The following is a 21,245-nucleotide window of genomic DNA, read 5'->3' on the forward strand; positions in this document are numbered from 1 at the left end:
TACCAACACCTTCCAGTATAACAACATTCCCCATCTAAACTTTGCCCATCATTCCAATGGAGTTTAAAATGTTCTTTCTGCCTTATCTCCTAGGCAGAAAGAAGAAAACTAATTTAATAAACTACAAACAGTACCACTTAGTTATTTACATATGTCCCTGAACTGAAGGGGAAGTGGGGATGTAAGAGTGGCAAATTGGAACTGTAGGGGTGGGGGAATGGAGGATACAAGAAGCCCCTGGTGTGTGCAATGAGGTTGGCATACAGAAGCTATGAAGTATGACTCTCTGATCTAAAAGTGTCTTAATGAGAAAAGGATTGGGATTGGGAGCAAAACCACCTGTGTTCACTTCTGTACTCTGCCTCTGTTTGTTGTGACTTTAGGCTTCAGTTTTGCTACCTGTATCTCACAAGGGTTGCCTAAAGTTTGTAAGGTATTTGCCATCGAACAAAAGGTCCTATAGGAGTTCAAAATGTGTTTTAATTAATTTTTGAATGCAGCTAGCAAGCAATTATCTGGTTTTTTTCACCTAATACATGAGTGTTTTCTTAGTTTTCTACTTCAGTTGTAAAATGTCAGTATCAACCTCAGTCTCAAGTTTTCTGTTGTATGTGGCAACCTAAAACAGTCTAAATTTCTGTTACTGGACACGTCACCTTAATAAAGGTTATTGCCTATATTTTTTTTATAGATGCTAAAATATGGCCTATAATTAAGCTTTTGCTTTGTGGGGAATGTCAGTCACAACAGCTTCATGAGCACCTTGTACAAATCAGTTACAGTAGTTTGGCTACCTGAGTAGTTTAAATTTCACCAATAAATGGACACCTTGCTTTGTGCACTGTTTGGAGTTCTGTCAAAATATTTCTCAAATTTGATTTTACAAAGTGTGTATATGTATGTTATATAGAAGTCATCTGTGGGCCATTCCTATATTTCTTATTGTTTGCAATACCAGAAATGAAATAAATAGAGATGTCTTGAAAAAAAACCCTATAGAATTAGTTAAATATCTGCTTCACAAGAAAGGTTAATCATTGAATACAAGTTTCCCTAGACTTTCCCTGCTCTGAGAATAAGTGTTGATGCTGAAATATTTCCAGATTGGTAATGTCTGTGCATCTGGCAAAGTGGTATGCAATTGGACTATAAATATAAATGGGCTCTGCTTGAAGGAGCAAACTAGGAAACAACAATTGCATCAAACAAGTTATATCTGTGTACAAACAAACATTGCGTAAGTTGATAGTAACACAGATAAAAAGGTTAGATTAATTAGAAAAATTTCACCTGCAACACAATTCAGTTTTATCTTGTTTTTTTAAAAAAGTAGCAAATTTATCTTGAGGTATGGAAATAAACAGTGAGTTCATGTATTCAAGCAGTTGACTGGCATAGGGTAAATGTTAAGAGATGACTACTGCCACAAGCTGGCAATTTATAATTTAAGTGAAGTTTTAGCTCATTATGGATTCTTTCAAATCTCCAATTTGGGCAGACATTACTGCCACCTAGAAACAGTGATGGGAGAGAGCACTCATGATTTTGTTTGGTGCATTTTTCTTGCCTGCTAAATTGACAACATTGTGTACTGGGGGTCTCCATAATAACGTTCAATACCTATATAGCATTTTTCATCTGTAGATTCAAAGCACTTTACAAAGGAAGATTGTCTGGTATTGTCCCCATTTTACAGATATGGAAATTGAGGCACAGAAAAATGCTGTGTGGTTCCATTTAATTTAAATGCTGTTACTTGGTTTCTTCTGAGGCTGGAAATCTCATCTCAGATTCCCAGAGCATAAACAAAGGCTGAACTCCTTCGAGTTATTTATTTGAAAGTTGAGAGAGTGGATGTTGGGGTGCACCGAGGGGAGGTAAACTACATAACATTGTTCCAAGCAAAGAGGTAAACTTTCAGCAGCTGTTTCCTAAACCCTGCCAGGCCTTTGTCTAAAACTTGAGCGGTTGGTTCGTAGGCTGAAAAGAAGCAGCAAGTTATGACCCTATGAACATGTCTACAGTGATTTTGTTGTCTGGTTCTGGAATGTGAACAGCGGAAATTTGTTCATGTTTGGATTAGTTTCTAAAATCTTATTGCTTTAAGTCCTAGGTCATGTGCTGGAGTTTCTCTAGAATTTTAGGATAATGGCTGAATTCTCTGTCTTAAGCATTGTTCTCTCTAGGGAAGCTTTTTCAGGCTTAATATTGTTGTCTGACTCTTGATGGAGACTGATCCACGTAGAACTTAGTTTGAGCTATGATTGTATGTGACACTCCATCGCTTTGTCCTCCACAGTAAATATAGAAAATAACTAGTATTCTACTCAGAGACTTGCTTCCCTGCAAAAAATACTAGAGCGGTTTTGGAAGATCTAGGTAGTGAGCACCTTGTGGATGAAAGGAGCAGAAGAAAACAGGAATAAATGTCTGGAGAAGTAGAGCCATAACATTCTAAGCTAAACCATGAAACATGGGGAGAACTCAAACATAATAAGTCAAATGAAAGCTTTGGCTAATCCTGTTAAGTACATGCTGACATTTGAGGCAGTATGGCTGCTAATGGATGTCCCTGACTATCAAAAGTGTATTGATTGGGGAAGTACTGATCCCAGTAGATCATGATGTACACAGAATTAAAGTAGCATTCTGCTGTGTTTTTATCTTGGTTGCACCCAGATGGATCAGCACTTTTAGCATGGCAGTGATTAACAATATTCTGAACCAAGCAGTCATTTAGGAAGTAACAGGCTTGTGTTGCTATTACCCCCAGAGGCTTATACCAAGTAACCTATGAAATTGTTCAAGAATGACCATCTAGAAAAAGAAATCTGGGTGGTATTGAATGGCGCTGTGAATGCATGGCAGGAAGTTGGTACAAATTTCAGCAGCTTTTGTTTAAATATCTCCTATTTCTAGAAAAATTTAACTCTGAGCCATTGGGTTGCTTTGACAGTGTAAGTGTGATCAATGTACGTATTGACGTGATTTAATTTTATTATTTTTTCTAGTCTTAAGTTTGTATAACTAAAAATAGTGTCACCAAATTTTAGATTTGGCATCCACAAACATCTAACAAGCCACATTTGTTACAGAGAGGAATGTGTTGGTGACCTATATTTTAACATTTGTAAAAAGAAAAGTCAAACTTTCTCTTTTGCTACAAGGACTGAGAATCTGTCCAGAAAAGTTGCAATCAGTGTTTGTGCTGGTATGTACGTTCTTTAGACTGAAAGATGCCATCATTTCTATAAAATATTGTTTCATAATCTGCTTAAAAATAAACTCCATTTTAGTAGCTGCTATAATCTTTGGGGTTACAGCATGTAGTGCATTCTTGCAGTAGTTAATTGCATGGTGTTTTTAAGCCAGTAATTTTGGGGACATACAAAACATCTGAATAGGTTAGTTTTTATAGTTGTGGAATTTAGCTAGCCAGTCTCTTTGAAATCTTAAATTATGCTCATTGGTAGATCTTAGTGTTGACTTGAAAACCTATGAAATATTTAATGAGCAGCGTAAAACTTTAGAAATAGGCTTATAAAATTAAACTCTAGTCATCATCCAGTGAGCAAAATAGACTAAATAGCAAGCAATGAGGGGAATTATGGAAGGCAGTCTGCCCTTGATGAAAGCATGGAGTGTGCTTTGGTAACTTCCTAATTAAATTAACTATTGTACCTCATTAGTATTTATGTGCTAACAGTATTTGTTACTGTGACAATGCAAGCTGAAAGGTCTTCGGAACACCAGCATTTCAGTTTGCTTTTTTGAGCATCTAGTGTATTTGCAGTACAATAACCAAGCAGAAAAATCATTAAAGGGGGGGAAAAAATCAGAGCTTAGTTACATTTTAGATAGTGAAGTACCTGCTACAGGACTCTGCTTTACCCTTGAAGACCTTTTTGAAACTACTGCTAGAGATGAATTTGGCGGCTCGCTTAAGCGATGTCTACACTAGCACTTTTGTCAGCATAACTTATGTCACTCGGGATGTGAAAAAATCTCTAGTGTAGACATAGCCTTAGTTAGCAGTTTCCCACAGGAATTAATTTTTTTCTATTTTCTGCACTGCTGCTAGCTTGATTCAAAGTGCAATTTAATGTTTGTTTTGCAGCTTAGCTACCTGAGATTCCCTCTTCCTATTTGGTACCACAGTAGTGAAGTTCAACTGAAAAATAGTGCACTGGTTTAAACATATGGGAGCTGTGGGCAGAGTTTTCAGTGAAGGAACTGCACTTTAGAACTTGGTTTCTGCTTTTGTCTTTTCAGAAAAGTGGTGTAAATTGTTGTTTTAAGGGGCATGATATTACTTCAGGCAGACCAAAGAAAGAGAAGATTCAATAATTTCTATTTGTAAGATGTTACTCTTTAGTTGTGTTAAGCTTGGGATCTCGTTTCACTCTGCCAATTATTTTTTCATTTAAAGTCAAGACTTTCAGATATATACTCTTCGTAATTAGATGTAAGGGTTATAATGTCATTACTCTGGAGCCACCTTCTAAATTTACTGCATCTTGCCTTCTCTACACCTCCAGGTCCTTCTTTATAAACACTGACAAGTTATTGACTACAGTTATGGTGTACCAAATGTGAAAATTCTATAAGTTTGATAGGTGCATACAGCGCTTGCTCTCAGATATTTAAGACCATTTGCTGCAAATATGAAAAACTAGTTTGTCTGAACTAATTTTTTCTCTTCTGCGAGCTTAAAGCATTTAGAATGAATCACTCATGGCATTTTAGAGTTTATGCTGGCAACTTTTAAAGTGAGGTTGAATTAGCAGGAAAATCCTTTTTTTAGCCCTCAGAACATGGGGGAGAAGTGCACTTCAGAGATTAAGTATCAGAGGGGTAGCCGTGTTAGTCTGGATCTGTAAAAGCAACAAAGAATCCTGTGGCACCTTATAGACTAACAGACGTTCTGCAGCATGAGCTTTCGTGGGTGAATACCCACTTCTTCAGATGCAAGTGGTGGAAATTCCCAGGGGCAGGTTTATATATGCAAGCAAGAAGCAAGCTAGAGATAACGAGGTTAGTTCAATCAGAGAGGATGAGGCCCTGTTCTAGCAGTTGAGGTGTGAAAACCAAGGGAGGAGAAACTGGTTCTGTAATTGGCAAGCCATTCACAGTCTTTGTTTAATCCTGAGCTGATGGTGTCAAATTTGCAGATGAACTGGAGCTCAGCAGTTTCTCTTTGAAGTCTGGTCCTGAAGTTTTTTTGCTGCAGGATGGCCACCTTAAGATCTGCTATTGTGTGGCCAGGGAGGTTGAAGTGTTCTCCTACAGGTTTTTGTATATTGCCATTCCCAATATCTGATTTGTGTCCATTTATCCTTTTCCTTAGAGACTGTCCAGTTTGGCCGATGTACATAGCAGAGGGGCATTGCTGGCATATGATGGCATATATTACATTGGTGGACGTGCAGGTGAATGAACCGGTGATGGTGTGGCTGATCTGGTTAGGTCCTGTGATGGTGTTACTGGTGTAGATATGTGGGCAGAGTTGGCATCGAGGTTTGTTGCATGGGTTGGTTCCTGAGCTAGAGTTACTATGGTGTGGTGTGCAGTTACTGGTGAGAATATGCTTCAGGTTGGCAGGTTGTCTGTGGGCGAGGACTGGCCTGCCACCCAAGGCCTGTGAAAGTGTGGGATCATTCTCCAGGATGGGTTGTAGATCCCTGATGATGCGCTGGAGGGGTTTTAGCTGGGGACTGTATGTGATGGCCAGTGGAGTCCTGTTGGTTTCTTTCTTGGGTTTGTCTTGCAGTAGGAGGCTTTTGGGTACACGTCTGGCTCTGTTGATCTGTCTCCTTATTTCCTCGTGCGGGTACTGTAGTTTTGAGAATGCTTGGTGGAGATTTTGTAGGTGTTGGTCTCTGTCTGTGGGGTTAGAGCAGATGCGGTTGTACCTCAGTGCTTGGCTGTAGACAATGGATCTTGTGGTGTGCCTGGGATGGAAGCTGGAGGCATGAAGGTAGGCATAGCGGTCGGTAGGTTTTCGGTATAGGGTGGTGTTAATGTGTCCATCAATTATTTGCACCGTAGTGTCTAGGAAGTGGACCTCCCGTGTAGATTGGTCCAGGCTGAGGTTGATGGTGGGGTGGAAGCTGTTGAAATCGTGGTGGAATTTTTCCAGAGTCTCTTTCCCATGGGTCCGGATGATGAAGATGTCATCAATGTAGCGTAGGAAGAGAAGGGGCGTGAGTGGACGGGAGCTGAGGAAGCGTTGTTCCAGGTCAGCCATAAAAATATTGGCATATTGTGGGGCCATGCGGGTGCCCATAGCGGTGCCACTGATCTGGAGATATATATTGTCATCAAATTTGAAATAGTTGTGTCTGAGGATAAAGGCACAGAGCTCAGCAACCAGTTGTGCTGTGGCATCATCAGGGATACTGTTCCTGACAGCTTGTATTCCATCAGCGTGTGGGATGTTGGTGTAGAGAGCCTCTACATCCATGGTGGCCAGGATGGTGTTTTCTGGAAGGTCACCAATGCATTGTAGTTTCCTCAGGAACCCATCCTGGAGAATGATCCCACACTTTCACAGGCCTTGGGTGGCAGGCCAGTCCTCGCCCACAGACAACCTGCCAACCTGAAGCATATTCTCACCAGTAACTGCACACCGCACCATAGTAACTCTAGCTCAGGAACCAACCCATGCAACAAACCTCGATGCCAACTCTGCCCACATATCTACACCAGTAACACCATCACAGGACCTAACCAGATCAGCCACACCATCACCGGTTCATTCACCTGCACGTCCACCAATGTAATATATGCCATCATATGCCAGCAATGCCCCTCTGCTATGTACATCGGCCAAACTGGACAGTCTCTAAGGAAAAGGATAAATGGACACAAATCAGATATTAGGAATGGCAATATACAAAAACCTGTAGGAGAACACTTCAACCTCCCTGGCCACACAATAGCAGATCTTAAGGTGGCCATCCTGCAGCAAAAAAACTTCAGGACCAGACTTCAAAGAGAAACTGCTGAGCTCCAGTTCATCTGCAAATTTGACACCATCAGCTCAGGATTAAACAAAGACTGTGAATGGCTTGCCAATTACAGAACCAGTTTCTCCTCCCTTGGTTTTCACACCTCAACTGCTAGAACAGGGCCTCATCCTCTCTGATTGAACTAACCTCGTTATCTCTAGCTTGCTTCTTGCTTGCATATATAAACCTGCCCCTGGGAATTTCCACCACTTGCATCTGAAGAAGTGGGTATTCACCCACGAAAGCTCATGCTGCAGAACGTCTGTTAGTCTATAAGGTGCCACAGGATTCTTTGTTGCTTTTTCAGAGATTAAGAATTTAAACTGCTTTGAATATTTGTAAAGTGCCATAAGGTCCCTGTTATGCTTGCTAGTATTTCCATTTTTAAAATAATGGAAATGGGAACCTTTTAATCTTTCGCTATGTATATATCTGCAAATATTAAAGAAATGTAACTGTGTACTACTACAAAACAAGGTGAAAATATGCAAGCAAGTAATTTGCATCAGACACAAGCAATCTTGTAGAAAATCCTCAGACACACATGGGGAGTACATAAATCATAACAGGAAAGCTAACTATTAATCCCAGAAAGAAACTCCACACAAGCTTTTTAACAACAGTATGATAGTTTTCAAAGTTCCATTCTTAACAAATATGAAAAATATATTAAGTCATTCAGGTGAGACTGAATGTTCCCACTTCAGTAGAAAATAAACAAAAATCTTGATACTCAGATCTGAAAAGAGGAAATTTTACTAACATAAGGAAAGATGCATACTTAAGTAAGATGTTACCCCTAGTTGTCTAAACCTAATTCATTCATGATCAATTGTAGATAAGAAAAAATGACTACCTTTGAGGCATGGAATCAGAATCAAGAGTATTTAAAGGGGACTTAATGGAGATGCTCCTCTTCATATTCCTAAACTTTTTTGTTGCATCAAAATCAGTGAGTTTAGTAGACCAAAAACCTCCAGTTGAGATCCATTTATCAGAAATGCCACCAAATAGGAATATTGAAATATATGACTTTGTCTACTGGATTGGTAATGGAAGTTTGTTTGCAAAATTATCGCTTTGCCTTCTAGAAGTTTCTTTCCTCAATCCTTTTTTTAAAAAAAAAATCAGTGTTTGTATATTCATGAATACAAGTTCTCACTACTGCTCTTCTTAGCCATGTAATGTCTGTCCCACTTCCTCCTCAATGCAGGGAAAGGCTCTGGCAGCTCCCTGCTGCCAAAACCTTTCCCTGCTGCCTCCCCCCTACCAGAGTCTCACTGACACGTTTAGCTACATGGATGCTGCAGCACGAATGCAGCTTGCTATATGTCACAGTGAAAAGCTACTCAGACAGTACATGCCACCTCCAGTGGTTTGCAGTGTAGACATACCCTTTGAGTCATCCCCCTTTCCTTCCTACATTTGGAAGTCTCTTCACAGGCTCAGAATTTGAAGCCTGCAGAACATGTGGATAGTTGTATTGCTAGTAATAGCACCTTGGTGGATTGTGGATGAGCAGTTTCACTTGTATTCTTCATCTTAAAGTCATACAGACATAAACCTTTGCTGGCAAGCTATGTTTTATAGAAATCTACAGCTGGGAAGTGTGTGTGTACAATACATCAGCACTGCTTTACTGCGTTATATCCGAATTTGTGTTATATCGGGTCGTGTTATATCACGGTAGAGGTGTATATGGTTGTGATGGCATGTACTTGCTTTGAGCTACTGTTCTTTTTAAAAGACCACATTATTGCTTATCTTTTTGAGAATAGACTAATTCCAAATACACCTCTACCCCGATATAATGTGACCCGATATAACGCGGTAAAGCAGCACTCAGGGAGGCGGCGCACTCTGGCGGATCAAAGCAAGTTTGATATAATGCGGTTTCACCTATAATGCAGTAAGATTTTTTTTGGCTCCCGAGGACAGCGTTATATCTGGGTAGAGATGTAGCAAGAAATCTGAAATGTAATATAATTTTGAAAGTTCTGTTTTGTATACTAGCAACAACTCGTGTAACTGGATTTGCTTTGAAAGTGGATTCAACAATGATGTAGAAAAGAGATGCGCGGTTAGGTAATTTTAAATGAGCAAGAATAAATGCAACTACTGTCCTTTTCTGTTTTGTAAACTAAACCAATGTGAAGCTTATGCACTTTGAAATATTTTGTTAAAATTGTTGGGATGCAGGAGAGTTTTTATGTACAAAATGGAAACAGTGGGGTGCTTGAAGAATGTTTGGACTCCTTTTTAATAATAGAGAAATAAATCTAATAGATACTTTCAAGTTATAAACTTCTTATACATACTGATGTTACAATCATGTTTGTGAATTATTGGAACTTAAATATTTGGTATAATCTTTATTTTTTTCTTCCTTACAACTTTTAGGTAGACCATTAGGCTCCATCACACTGAATTAACCTGCATTCAAAGCTGTCTACCTGCAGTAATTCGCTTTGGTTGCAAGTGAACATGTCTCAAGTTCAAATTCAGAATCCATCTGCTGCTCTCTCAGGGAGCCAAATATTGAATAAGAACCAATCTCTTTCGCAGCCTTTGAGTATTCCTTCTACCGCTAGTTCTCTGCCGTCTGAAAATGCAGGTAGACCTCTTCAAAACTCTGCTTTACCTTCTGCATCTGTTACATCCACCAGTGCAGCTGCAGGTAAGCATGTTAATGGATGTCTGTATTTCTCAGCCTTGTTCTGTGGTCTGATACAGCAGGTTGCAGACATAGGAACTGTTTTACAAACATTACTCTGAAAACTGTATTTGCCACCTGAGTTGGCTTCCATGTTTTATCCCTGTTTTAAGATCATAGTTTTAAGTGAAATTGTTTTAAACAGATCTAAAAATAGCTTTCAAAAGTTTTGAGAGAATGAATTAAAAATATCTATTTAAAATTATAATAGCTAGATGATTTTGTTGAAGGGATTGACAGCAACATTTTAATCAGTGTTCTTTACAACAGTTTTTTTCACTTTAAGCACATTTTAAACTGACAGCATGTCTTCAATTCACATATAACAGCAGGAGGATTGGTGTGTGAGCAAAGGCCTGGACCTTAGACCATCCCTGATAGGTGTTTGTTTACTGGAGGTCTTTAAGAACAGATTAATGAGAATTCTACACTCCCCCTTGGAAGACTATTCCAGTGTTTAACTATCCTTATGTTTAGAAAGGTTTCTCCCCCCCCAAATATCTAACTTTTATCTCCCTTGCTGCAGATTAAGCCCATTACTTCTTGTCTACTTTCAGTAGACATGGAAAACTATTGATCACCATCCTCTTTATACATGCCCTTAACATGTTTAAAGACTGTTCTCAGGTCCCCACCTTAGTCTTCCTTTCTCAAGACTAAGAATACCCAGTTTTTGAACCTTTCCTCATAAGTCAGGTTTTCTAAACCTTTGTCCACATTCTTCCTAAAATGTGGCACCCAGAATTGGACACAAACTTCTGGCAGAGGCCCTACCAGTGCTGAGTAGAGTGGGACAGTTACTTCCTGTGTCTTACAAACAACACTTCTATTAATACACCCCAAAATATTAGTCTTTTTTGCAACTGCATTGTAGTATAAATCATTCAATTTGTGATCCCCTATAACTCCCTGATCCTTTTCAGTAGTGCTACTCCCTACCCAGTTATTCCCCGTTTTGTAATTGTGCATTTGGTTTTTTTTTCCTTCTTCGTAAATGGAGTACATTGCACTTGGATAATGAATAGCATAATGATCAGACTTTTTCAAAAAGGGGAGATACTTAACAAGGGTTTTCCTGAGAAAGTGGGAACAGACCTGAAGTAGAAAGGGTGATATGGCTAGGGAACTAAATTAAATGCTAGAGAAATTATCCTGATTTGGTTTAAATGCATAGTATATGTAGGTTAAAATTAATGTAGAGTTTGTGTGGAGGAAAAATGAATGAATACAGACCAGAGTAACATAGGAAAATAGATTTCCAAGGGCAGAAACAGAAAAGCCCATAAATAAGAACTGACCTTTCAAACAAATGAACGTGATGATGCACAGTTAGAGAACATCTAATGTATATTGCGTAGGTCAGACTTGAGGCCTCAGCCTCCTAAACTTTAAACTACATCGACATGTACCTGGGTAGATGTCTGAAAGCAAATTGCCATTTGATCCTTCCTCTTAGTTTCTGCCACAATTATGGCATTTGCTCTGGGATCTTGAATTTAAATACTTTCCATTCTACACACAGTGGTTAGAGATCTCCACATCCACAGATTCACTGGTTTGAGACATGGTTAGAGGTCTCTATCTCAGAAAATAACTCTGACGGTAAAGTAGCATGTTCCCCCTGAACCAGCGTGGATTGCAAGTTGCTATCAGTACTTCCATAAAGATACAGAAAATTAATTGTTGAATCTTTGGTAACTTTTTAAATTTTGGAATATTAGTTGTCTTAATTATGATCTAATAATCTGTGATTTTTGCCTTATCATTCAGCTCCTTCTAACATGGCAAACCCCAAAGAGAAAACCCCAATGTGTCTTGTGAATGAGTTAGCCCGTTTCAACAAGATTCAGCCTGAGTATAAGCTTTTGAGCGAGCAAGGTCCAGCTCACTCTAAGGTAAATATTGCTCATATCACGTATGCATTTATATTGACAAGTAACTTTGTGAGTGGAAAGGTAAAATGTCTAGCTCTTGTCCAAAATAATCTACAGTAGTAGAGTTATGGGTAGTTTAATGGGACACTGAAAACAATTTAATGCCTTAAGTGGTTTCCAGTTGCAGTCTAGCTTTTTTAGTACAGCCCGATTGGGTATGTATGAAGCATATTACGGTTGAGCTGGGGATGTTATCCCAGGGGTTAAAACTTGTCCAATGCTAATGAATTGTTTTTAAAGCTGCTTGTGGTAGTTGTTGCAGGAGATGCATAACATATTGTTTGAGATTTACCCTTAACTGTACACTACTTACTTTTTTCCGTTGTCTGCATTGTGGTCATGGCCTTAACATACAGTGTTTAATGGAGAATGTATTAGCAATCAGTTTCTATTATAATACCCAACTTTGAATTGTTACAAATATGTTTTTTGTGCTAAAATTTGCAATGCTTTCCCTGCTTGACAGTGATTTTATTTTAAAGTTTGAGCTAAATTCCATTCTGCAAAAAACTATACCTAGATGCAGTAAAGATGGCTGAAATGTATTGTCGTCCCTCACCCCCCCCCCCCCCCCCGCCCCCTTTGGAAAAGTAGTCCTTAATGAGAACTCAGGTACATTTGTTTGGTATGGGAATAGTAAGTTAATAGGAAAATAACTTCTGGGACTACTAAGTTGGCTACTTAAAATTTTAGAAGTAAAAACAGTCCCTTTCCCCTTGCATATAACTGCACATTTTCATTGACCAGATTGTGCTACTCCTGCTGCAACAGTTTAATCTCAGAGAATTGTCTGAACTGAATCTTTGCAAAGCTTTCCAGAAAATTAGAATTGGAGAGACTCATGGGGTCCCTAGAATTTTTGCTGCATTCTGCAAAGTGTCAATACAGGTCTGTCGCATCTTAGGCGGGGGTTCCGTCGCCATGTTGTGCGAAAACCAAAAACATAGTATGGTCGAACTCTTTAAATCCCCCCTCCAGCCCCTGCAGCGGACGGGGGCGGGCGAGGCCAGGAAAGGCTCCGCTGTGAGAGCTCCGCTGCAGGAGGTTTGAACAAAATATTGCCGAGCTGCCCGCGGCGCTCGGCGATACTTAAAGAGGCCACTCAGGCTTCCCGCCTGGGTGAGCCCAGAAGCACCACCCAAATCCCGCCCGCAGGGTGGCGGCCGAAGACAGGGCAGCCACACAGTGGCTGGAGCCTCGGCCGGGCCTCAGAGCCTCGGCCCTTTAGCTCAGCCTCAGCCACACAGCCAGGAGGAGCCCCAGCTGCCCTCTGCCTGGGACAGCCACAGCTGGTGCCCCCCAGCTGTTTAAATCTGAGGCCTCGCCCCTGAGGCCTCGCCTCTCTGGGACTCAAATAAAGCTAGGCAATGCATGAAAAGCTGTGCGCGTAAGTTCTCTGTGATTTAGTATTTTCCAATGCTAGCTTTCTACAGATCACTTCACCTTTATCACAGGTAATGCAGTGCATTAGAAGTGCTGTGACAGCTTTCAATAGTCTATTCTCAAGCATTAAACAGTCTGAAATAATGCCAAGCATTACTTGATGTTCAGATTAAATTTGATGTTCGCCAGTGCCTCATTTCTCGTTTTTAGTTCCAATCCACATTTCATTTATTTGCAGTAACGATAGTCCTTATGTCGTTGTGTATGCTAAATTAAATGATCACTGTAAAATAAATCATAAATCATTAAAAAAAATCCATTAAAAGTTATGATGTAGGGGTTTTTTTAAGTTCAGGGATTTTTGCTGTCACACACACACACACACACACACACACTCACACTCAGTATAATACTTAACAAAACAAATGATGACCGTATGATTGTGATGTGATTGTGAAGCTTGGTTGAGTGGTGAAGTAGAAGGTGGGGAATTTCTTATGAATATGAAGCACTTTAGCACTAAAACTGAGCCTCGGCTGAGCCCTCAAGGGTTAACCATCTAGCCTCCATTAGCCTCCACGTGCTCTACAGAGAGACAGGTGGCATGAGAGAGAGGAGAACACACTAGTGAAAACCATGTGTGTGTGTGTGTGTGTGTGTGTGAGAGAGAGAGAGAGACAGTACATTGCCCCTTTAAGTAGGCTGATCCCACTCTAAGTACACTGCCTTTGTAAGTAGAGCAGCAAGTTGAGACAGCAGCTGCTGCCAGCAAGCTCCCTCTGTCCTGAGCCCCACTCCCACCCCCTGCTCTGTGGAGGGGGGGTACAGGAGAAGGGGTGGGGGACACCCTGACAGCACCCCTCTTTCCCCTCCCCTTCTGCACAGCAAGCAGGAGACTTCCCAGGGGCAGCTCCAAGGTAGAGGGCAGGAGCAGCACACACAGTGGGAGGAGGGGCAGCTGAACTGCCAAGCAATTGATAGCCTGCTGGGCAGCTGCCACACAGGGGACTTAAGGGAGTGGGGAGCTGATAGGGGGCTGCTGGCCCATCCTGGTTCCAAGCCCCCATCAGCTAGCTCCAACGGGCTGCTCTTCCTGCAAGCAGTGGACAAAGCAGGCAACTGCCAAACAAAATTATAAGGTAGCATTGCACAACTTTAAACAAGCATGTTCTTTAATTGATCAGAAACATTTTTAACCAGGAGTAGGTTAAGTGAGGAGTTACTGTACCCTGTTCTAACTGACTGTGAAGTGCAATTTACTAGAACCCTGCTTTCTAGAAGGTTGAGAGCAAGATTTTAGTAACTTTCACTTAACTGCAAATACACAATATAGTGAAATCTCATAGGGCATTAATCCATTTTTGAAATAAATTTACTTTAGTATTAAAGTCTTCAGTGCCTTATGGAATTAGTGGTGCTCGCATGGACCCATTTATGTACTTTCTGTGCCATAATATTCTAGTGAAATTTTGGCAGGTTGTAGTAAATACTTTGTTTCTTGAGTGTGTGCTAGTAGCATTCAAATGCCTACCTTAAAAGGTTGTAGAAAATATACAGGAGGTGTCTGATGTTGCAAAGGGAGTGTAAGAAAAGAAGTTAGAAAATTAAATTTTTTCCTTAGTAAAGGTCTGCATTGCGTGGATCCTGAGGCTAAGACCTACAGGGAAAATCTGGTGGAATGTTTTTATCTGTTTAAGGTGCTTCAGGCAAGACGCCTATGCTGTAGTAGTGATTATGAATGTCATATGCACACTAGAACAGTTGTTTTCAACTTGTGGTCCATGGACCCCCTAGGCGGTCTGCAAACTGTGTCTGATTTCCAAAGGGGTCTGCATCTCCATTTGAAATTTTTTAGGAATCTGCAAAGGAAAATAGGTTGAAAACCACTGCCCTAGGAGAATATGCTTAGGTGTGATTATTTTTTAAAACATATTAAAGTTGATTTTGCTCCAAGATAAAGACAATTCCATTAATTTTTATCTAGTGTCTTAAGCCAAAGATTCCATGTGCAGAGCAGGAAAGGGTCACATTTTTAAAAAATGAGTATTTGGAAAAATAATCACGGCATATTCTCATTTGCATTGTTATTCTGATCAAAATTAAACTTACTTAACCTGCTATAGATTTAGGTCTGTCCTTACCCCACTTTACTTAGTGACGTATTACAAAGTTTCTGTAGTCGTTACACTTGTGTAAAATAACTTATCACCATATCGGTCTGAAAAACTATGCACCTATGACAGTGATTCCCCAAACCTTTTCTGTTCTCCCCCCAGCCCCCCATTACCCATAATGGAACCTGTCCACCTGGGGCTGCAGCTGGGAGCTGAGGCTGGAGCCGGGACTGGGTGGTGCTCCTTCCCCCTCCTCCAGTCAGGGGCTGGCCTGGGCCGCACCATGTGTCACCCCCCAAACATTCCTCCATGTTCCCCCTCGGGGGGCATACCCCACGCTTTGGGAACCACTGACCTATGACAACAAAGAACTGTTATTCCTTAGTGCCTCACACATCTTTGTTGTGACCTCTGAAAAATGTAACCAAATTGAAAGTTTAAAGTAACAAGTGAATGATATATGCCAGAGGTTCCCAACGTTTTTTGTTACTGCATATCCCCTTCCAGATCTACCAGCTGCCCGTGTACCCCAAAGTTTCACTGATGCTTTGTTCTTCCTAACACTACCTATCTTTAGCCATCTGTCCATATTTCAGTTACATACAGATACAGTTACTGTGACACATATACAACCGAACCCCCCCCCCGAACCCTGAGTAAGTTCTGAGCTCAGTTAGACTAGGCAGTTGCTGGGCAACTGAACTCACACTGTATGGTGATTGCGGGTGAGGGCTCTGTATGTCAGCAACTCTGTGTTCTTATTGGTACATCTTGAAGTCAATTAACTACCATATTTTATATAACAAATTCCCACACAGAGTTGTAAAGTTTCGTTTGAATAGCTTATTATGAAAATGCAATAAATAAAATCCACCGTTACACAATTTTTCCTGCATTCCCCAGAGATGTCTCGTGTACCCCTGGGGGTACATGTACCACACTTTGGGGACCCCTGACTTATCCAATATAAAAATGTAATTCTACATAAGCAGTCTGCATTTTGAGAAGATTTAGGAGAATCATGTTGACATTATAAACATTAAAATCACACAATAAATTTCTCGCAGTAACAATCCTCTGTGCACATCCTTCAATGCAGACTCCCCAAATGTCTTGCAGTGGGGAGCTGTTTGGTTAGTACTGTTAAAACCGTTTTTGTTAGTCCCTGCATTCAGTAGCCCAGGAAACCAAAAGCGTAACTTCAGCTACTGTGTTGACAAGGCTTTATTTAAGTTGTACTTAGTAATAAAAAACCTTTCGGATTGTAGCAGAAGGCATATTAAACACATAAGAGGTCCTAACAAATAATGTGAAATGGTGGTGTTGGCTATAATAAAGAACTTGCACTTCTTTGTTTGTAGGTGTTTACAGTGCAGCTGACTCTTGGGGACCAGCACTGGGAAGCTGAAGGAACTAGTATTAAAAAAGCTCAACATGCGGCAGCTGCCAAAGCTTTGGAAGGGACAAAATTTCCTAAACCTACAGCTCGCCCGTCTCGTAGTGAAGGAAAGAATCCAGGTATTTGCCAGGACAGGCTCTTTAAAAATGTGTATAGGATACCCACATCTGAACTTGGTATGTATAAGTTGCTTAAGATTGTGCTTACTTGGTGATCTTGAAGTGACATTCTGTACAGTCAGTGGCAACTGTCAAAATACGTGAGATCTTCATCTTAATCTAAAGGTCACCTGTATGCAATGTGGAATTGTTCAAATGCCTCTGACCACGAGAGACTATTCTGAAGTGTAATTTGTTCCCTACACCTAGATATGCATTGTAGTAAGTTTAAAGAAACTTCAGTTTCAAGTTTACTGTTTTGTGTATTGCCATTGAACACTTCAGTTAGCGTATCCTTGTAAAGATTGACGTGCCCATGGATAGAATTTTTTTACTGTAATAATTTAATTATGGTGAGGGTAAGTAATAAGACTTTTTGCTTGGGCAAATAAATATCTGGTAATCCTGAAAGCCTGATTTTTGCAGCTTCATAAAGTGTTTTTTACTTAGTTTTGTTTCTACTACATTTTCTATCAGGTACATGTTGAAGGATTTTATGAGGACTTCCAAATATAATAAAAATACATGCATAAAATTTGTAGTACTGGATGTAAAATTATTGTAGTTTGCATTTCAGTTCAAAGGTTTCAAATTGCCAATCAGCATTTAATTGGGACCTGTGTGTTGAAAATAAAAATGTTCCGATTTCAGTAAGCTTCTGTAGTAAGAACTTTTTGTAATTGGTAAAGTGAAGCTGAATAATCTTATCTTTTACTGCATGCTCTTGACTTAGCTTTATTTTCTATATATTCTGTATCCAAGACTTTCCAGTCAGATTAATATATTAATATAACATCTTGGTAATTAATCAACAACATTAGTACAGATTTTAAAACCACAATACAAAAGAGAAAAAATGTTCAACCCTTCTTTTAAAACACTCTATAAAACAATTAGAGCCCTGCGTGGATACAAAATTTATATCTGTGGATATAAAGCGGATATCAGTGGAGCTGCAGTGCTGTATCAGGAACTGCAGCGGCAACAGTAGCATGTCGAACCGTCCCTCGCAGGAGCCAATACCCAGCCCGGGCAGCTCTTCCGGCATGACTCCTCCGCCCCCAGCCCTGCCCACTGGGGTGCGCACCAGGCTCACTAGCAGCTGTCGCTGGTCATGCTGGTGTGCACAAGTGCCTTGCATGCCCCCGGACAGGAGACGCACACCGCTGCATGGAAGGGACTCCTGCCTGGGAACATGCGAGGCACTTGCACACGCCAGCATGACCTGGGACAGCTCCAATGAGCCTGCTGGTTGCCTCAGTGGCCAGGGCTTGAGATGGTACAGCCACGCTGCAGCTGCCCGGGCTGGGCGCTGACTCCTGCAAGCGATGGCCCGACATGCTGCGGGTTCCTGGTACAGCACTCGGCAGATATCCGCCGAGTGGATATAAATATCCATGGATATAAATTTTGTATCTGCGCTGGGCTCTTCAAACTATAATGAAATGATAAAACTCATGAATAAGTTGAGTCATTTAGCCCATAAAGAAAATGAATTTCACACAGCTCTTTCTTTGTATTTGTTACTGCCTAAGCAAATAGGGCAACTGCTCATATAACCAACACGTTATCACTACCTAATAAATATTCTTCCTTGAGTGTTTGTGTATTTCACTGTGGGTACACGTGCCCAAAGCCAGAGAATTTTGAAAGCAGTGTCCATCCACACATGCTTCCCATGCCTTTGACTGAAGAGATAAAGGGTGCAGTGGACCCTGCCTCTACAGTTCCTTCTAACCTCGTACAGTCCAGGTCAGAACCTCCAGTGTCCAAAGCTTTGGTTTAGCCTTAATCTGTGAATATGGATCTGTAAATCGTTTTTGAAGTTACAGAGTTTAAAGTTTTATAGCATTTTTTAGTAAGCCTTCCTGACATGGGGAACCCTCCCAACCCCCATGTCCTGTTTTGCATACTGGACTATGTGCAGGACTCTGGCTTCAAAATTTGTGCTTCCTGCCCCCACTCCTTCTTGGTCAGCGATGACCACCAAGGCTGCTTGTACTGCCTCGGGGAAACCCTCGCAGCAAGGTGTAGTATCTGCCATTCATTTCCCAGTTGTACCCAGGAAGGGCGTCAATTTTGTGTTAAGAAGCACCTCCATGGAGAGGGCCCCGAGACCGCAATTGGACCCAGGCTAGCAAACCCACCAGACATAGTCCCAGTTGAGCAAAGAACATGCCTTCTGCCACAAGGTCTAGCTCAGGAGCCAGGGAGTCTACCCCTACAGCTCCATCATCAGGGTCCGATCAGGAGAGCAGGGAGCATTCTTAAAAGCATGAGAGCAAATCCTAAGTGGATTTGGAGGCGAAGTAGGATTCTGCCTAAACCGAGAAAATATCTAAGATCAGTCCAAGAGAAGTTAGGATGTCCTAAGTCTCAGGGGCATGACCAGAAAGTCCACAAGTCCAAGGCTCCATTGGCACTAGATTGTGATTTGGCAGCAATGGTGCCTCCAATATCGCCCAGCACAAACCTGGGGTGTGCTGGCACTGATGAAGAGTGATCACTGAGACCTTTGGCTAGCCATGGTACCAAATTTGTCTTCCATGGCTGTGGCACAAACTGTCCCTACTGCAGCTCTGTTGGTGTGGGTGGACAGGACACCTCACTCCAGGAAAAGCCATGTCCTGCTCGCCTCCTGAGGGTGTCTTTGCTCTCCCAGATCTGATGTCTCCTGCTCCATCAAGTTCCTCTTTCTCAAGAAAGATCCTAATTCCATTCATGAGCCAATTTTTGGGAGGAGTCTGTCTCCCATTCCATGTTTGGGTTATGACTTCCCTCCAGCAGTACCATGGATACTGCCATTGGATCTGGAATTGGCTTTCTATTCCTCGGGAGATTCTGAACTGCATGATGAAGTGCTATTTCATCCTCCAAGACATCTTCCCAGACAGGAGGCCTAGACCAGCTTGGGATCAGCCTGCACCTCATCACCTGCCTTTGAGCCACTGTTAGCCTATGCCATGGGGACCTCCACAACCCTCATTCAGTCTATCCTATTAGCCGTAGTGGCGGCAGCAGAGTTGGTCCCTTCTGCTAAGGAATCGTCTCATCCCTCCCCTCTGAGAGGGCAACCGGAGTTGCCTCCAGATCCAATTGAAGAGGAGTAGTACATGCCTGATTCACCAGTTCTTCCGGAATCAATAAGGTTGTATCTTTGTCCCCAGATGAGGCTGTAGCTCTGTCTTCATCCTTTCCTCTCCTCTCCTCTATGAGCATAAGCTGTTGCAAGAACTCCTCAAAAATGCAGGGGAGCTGCATAAACTTCTGGACATCCTGCAGTCTTCAGATTCCAGTTGAATAGCTCTTCCTGTTAATGAAGCCATCCTAGAGCCAGCTAGAGCAGTCTTGCCCTTGTGAGCCTACTCCTAAGAGGGCAGAGAACTGTTACTGTGTCCCAGCCAAAGGGGCAGAATGTGTGTTCTCATCCTGCCCCAAACTATTCAGTGGTCCAGGTCACCACAAAGATCTAGAGAGCAACTCCCTTGAACTACCCCAACTGATAGGAAGGGTAAGCATCTCAACTTTTTGGGAGGGGGAAGGTATTTTCTTCTTCTAGGTTTCTGTTCAAGATAGCCCGCTACTAAGCACGATTTCCTGAATTGGTTAAAAATTGCCAACTTTGCTGACAAGCTACTGCAGCAGGACAGAACTCATTTCCAGGCTCTTGCAAAAGAAGACAAAATGGTTGACAGGACTGCTCCTCAATCAGCGATAGATGCAGCTGATGCATGTTCAAGGACAATGGCTACTGCCATTTTAATATACAGGGAATTGTAGCTTCATGCTTTGGGGTTTCCCAGGGAGGTTTAGAACACCGTTGGGGACCTTCCCTATGTTGAGACTCATGTATTGGACCGGAAGATAGATTAGAAGGATTCCAGGGCCACCCTCTGCTCCCTGGGAATATATACTCCTGTCCCAAAACGAAAATTTTGTAGGCAGTCATACAAGTCTAGACTGATGGCTCAACAACTCTGACACCTGTGACCTTATGAGCCATCCCATAAGAGGCAGCGGGTTCAAAAGCCGTACTTCCCCACACCTTCCTCAGCAGGTTCTTCCTCCCAATCCTATCCCTTTGAGTGTTGTTTTTGATGGGCGCTCAAGAGCTGTAAACCATTAAATCCAACACCTGTTAATCCCCACATACTCTTTGGGGGTTGTCTCTTTTTCCACACCTGGAGTGCAATAATGAACAAATGGGTGCTGAACGTTGTCCATTCTGGCTGTACGATAGTTTGTGTCTACCCTGTGCACCCCATTCCCTACCTCTTTTCAGAAGCCTCTGTCATGAGAAGATTCTCAAACAAGAAGTAGAATTCATCTTAGAGTGAAGAGTGATAGAGCAGGTTCCTCTTCAGTACCATGTTTTTACTGGACATACTTCCTAGTACCCAAAAAGAAGAGTGATTGGAGACCCATTCTCAATCTTCGCCATCTCAACAGTTTTTTATTTGCAGACTCAAGAATCGCATGGTCACATTGGCATCTATAATCCCATCCCTGGAAAAGAGAATGTGGCTTGCAGCTC

At 41.5% G+C, this 21,245-nt stretch overlaps 1 protein-coding gene across 6 annotated transcripts in view; it reads left to right on the plus strand.

The window, feature by feature from the left end:
* Positions 1–21,245, plus strand: part of STAU1 (staufen double-stranded RNA binding protein 1) — a 47,105-nt gene that overhangs the window by 8,617 nt on the left and 17,243 nt on the right. For 4 of the 6 annotated variants that reach the window (XM_039497915.1, XM_039497911.1, XM_039497910.1 and 1 more), the window contains 3 exons: positions 9,411–9,687; positions 11,494–11,618; positions 16,516–16,729. In XM_039497915.1, the coding sequence (XP_039353849.1) occupies positions 9,495–9,687; positions 11,494–11,618; positions 16,516–16,729 (532 nt within the window). In that variant the 5' untranslated portion in view covers positions 9,411–9,494. The remainder of the gene's footprint in view (positions 1–9,410; positions 9,688–11,493; positions 11,619–16,515; positions 16,730–21,245) is intronic. The other 2 variants (XM_039497913.1, XM_039497914.1) reach the window with 1 other exon arrangement.

This window comes from Mauremys reevesii, linkage group 13, assembly GCF_016161935.1.
Source record: "Mauremys reevesii isolate NIE-2019 linkage group 13, ASM1616193v1, whole genome shotgun sequence".
NCBI classification, from domain to species: domain Eukaryota; kingdom Metazoa; phylum Chordata; order Testudines; family Geoemydidae; genus Mauremys; species Mauremys reevesii.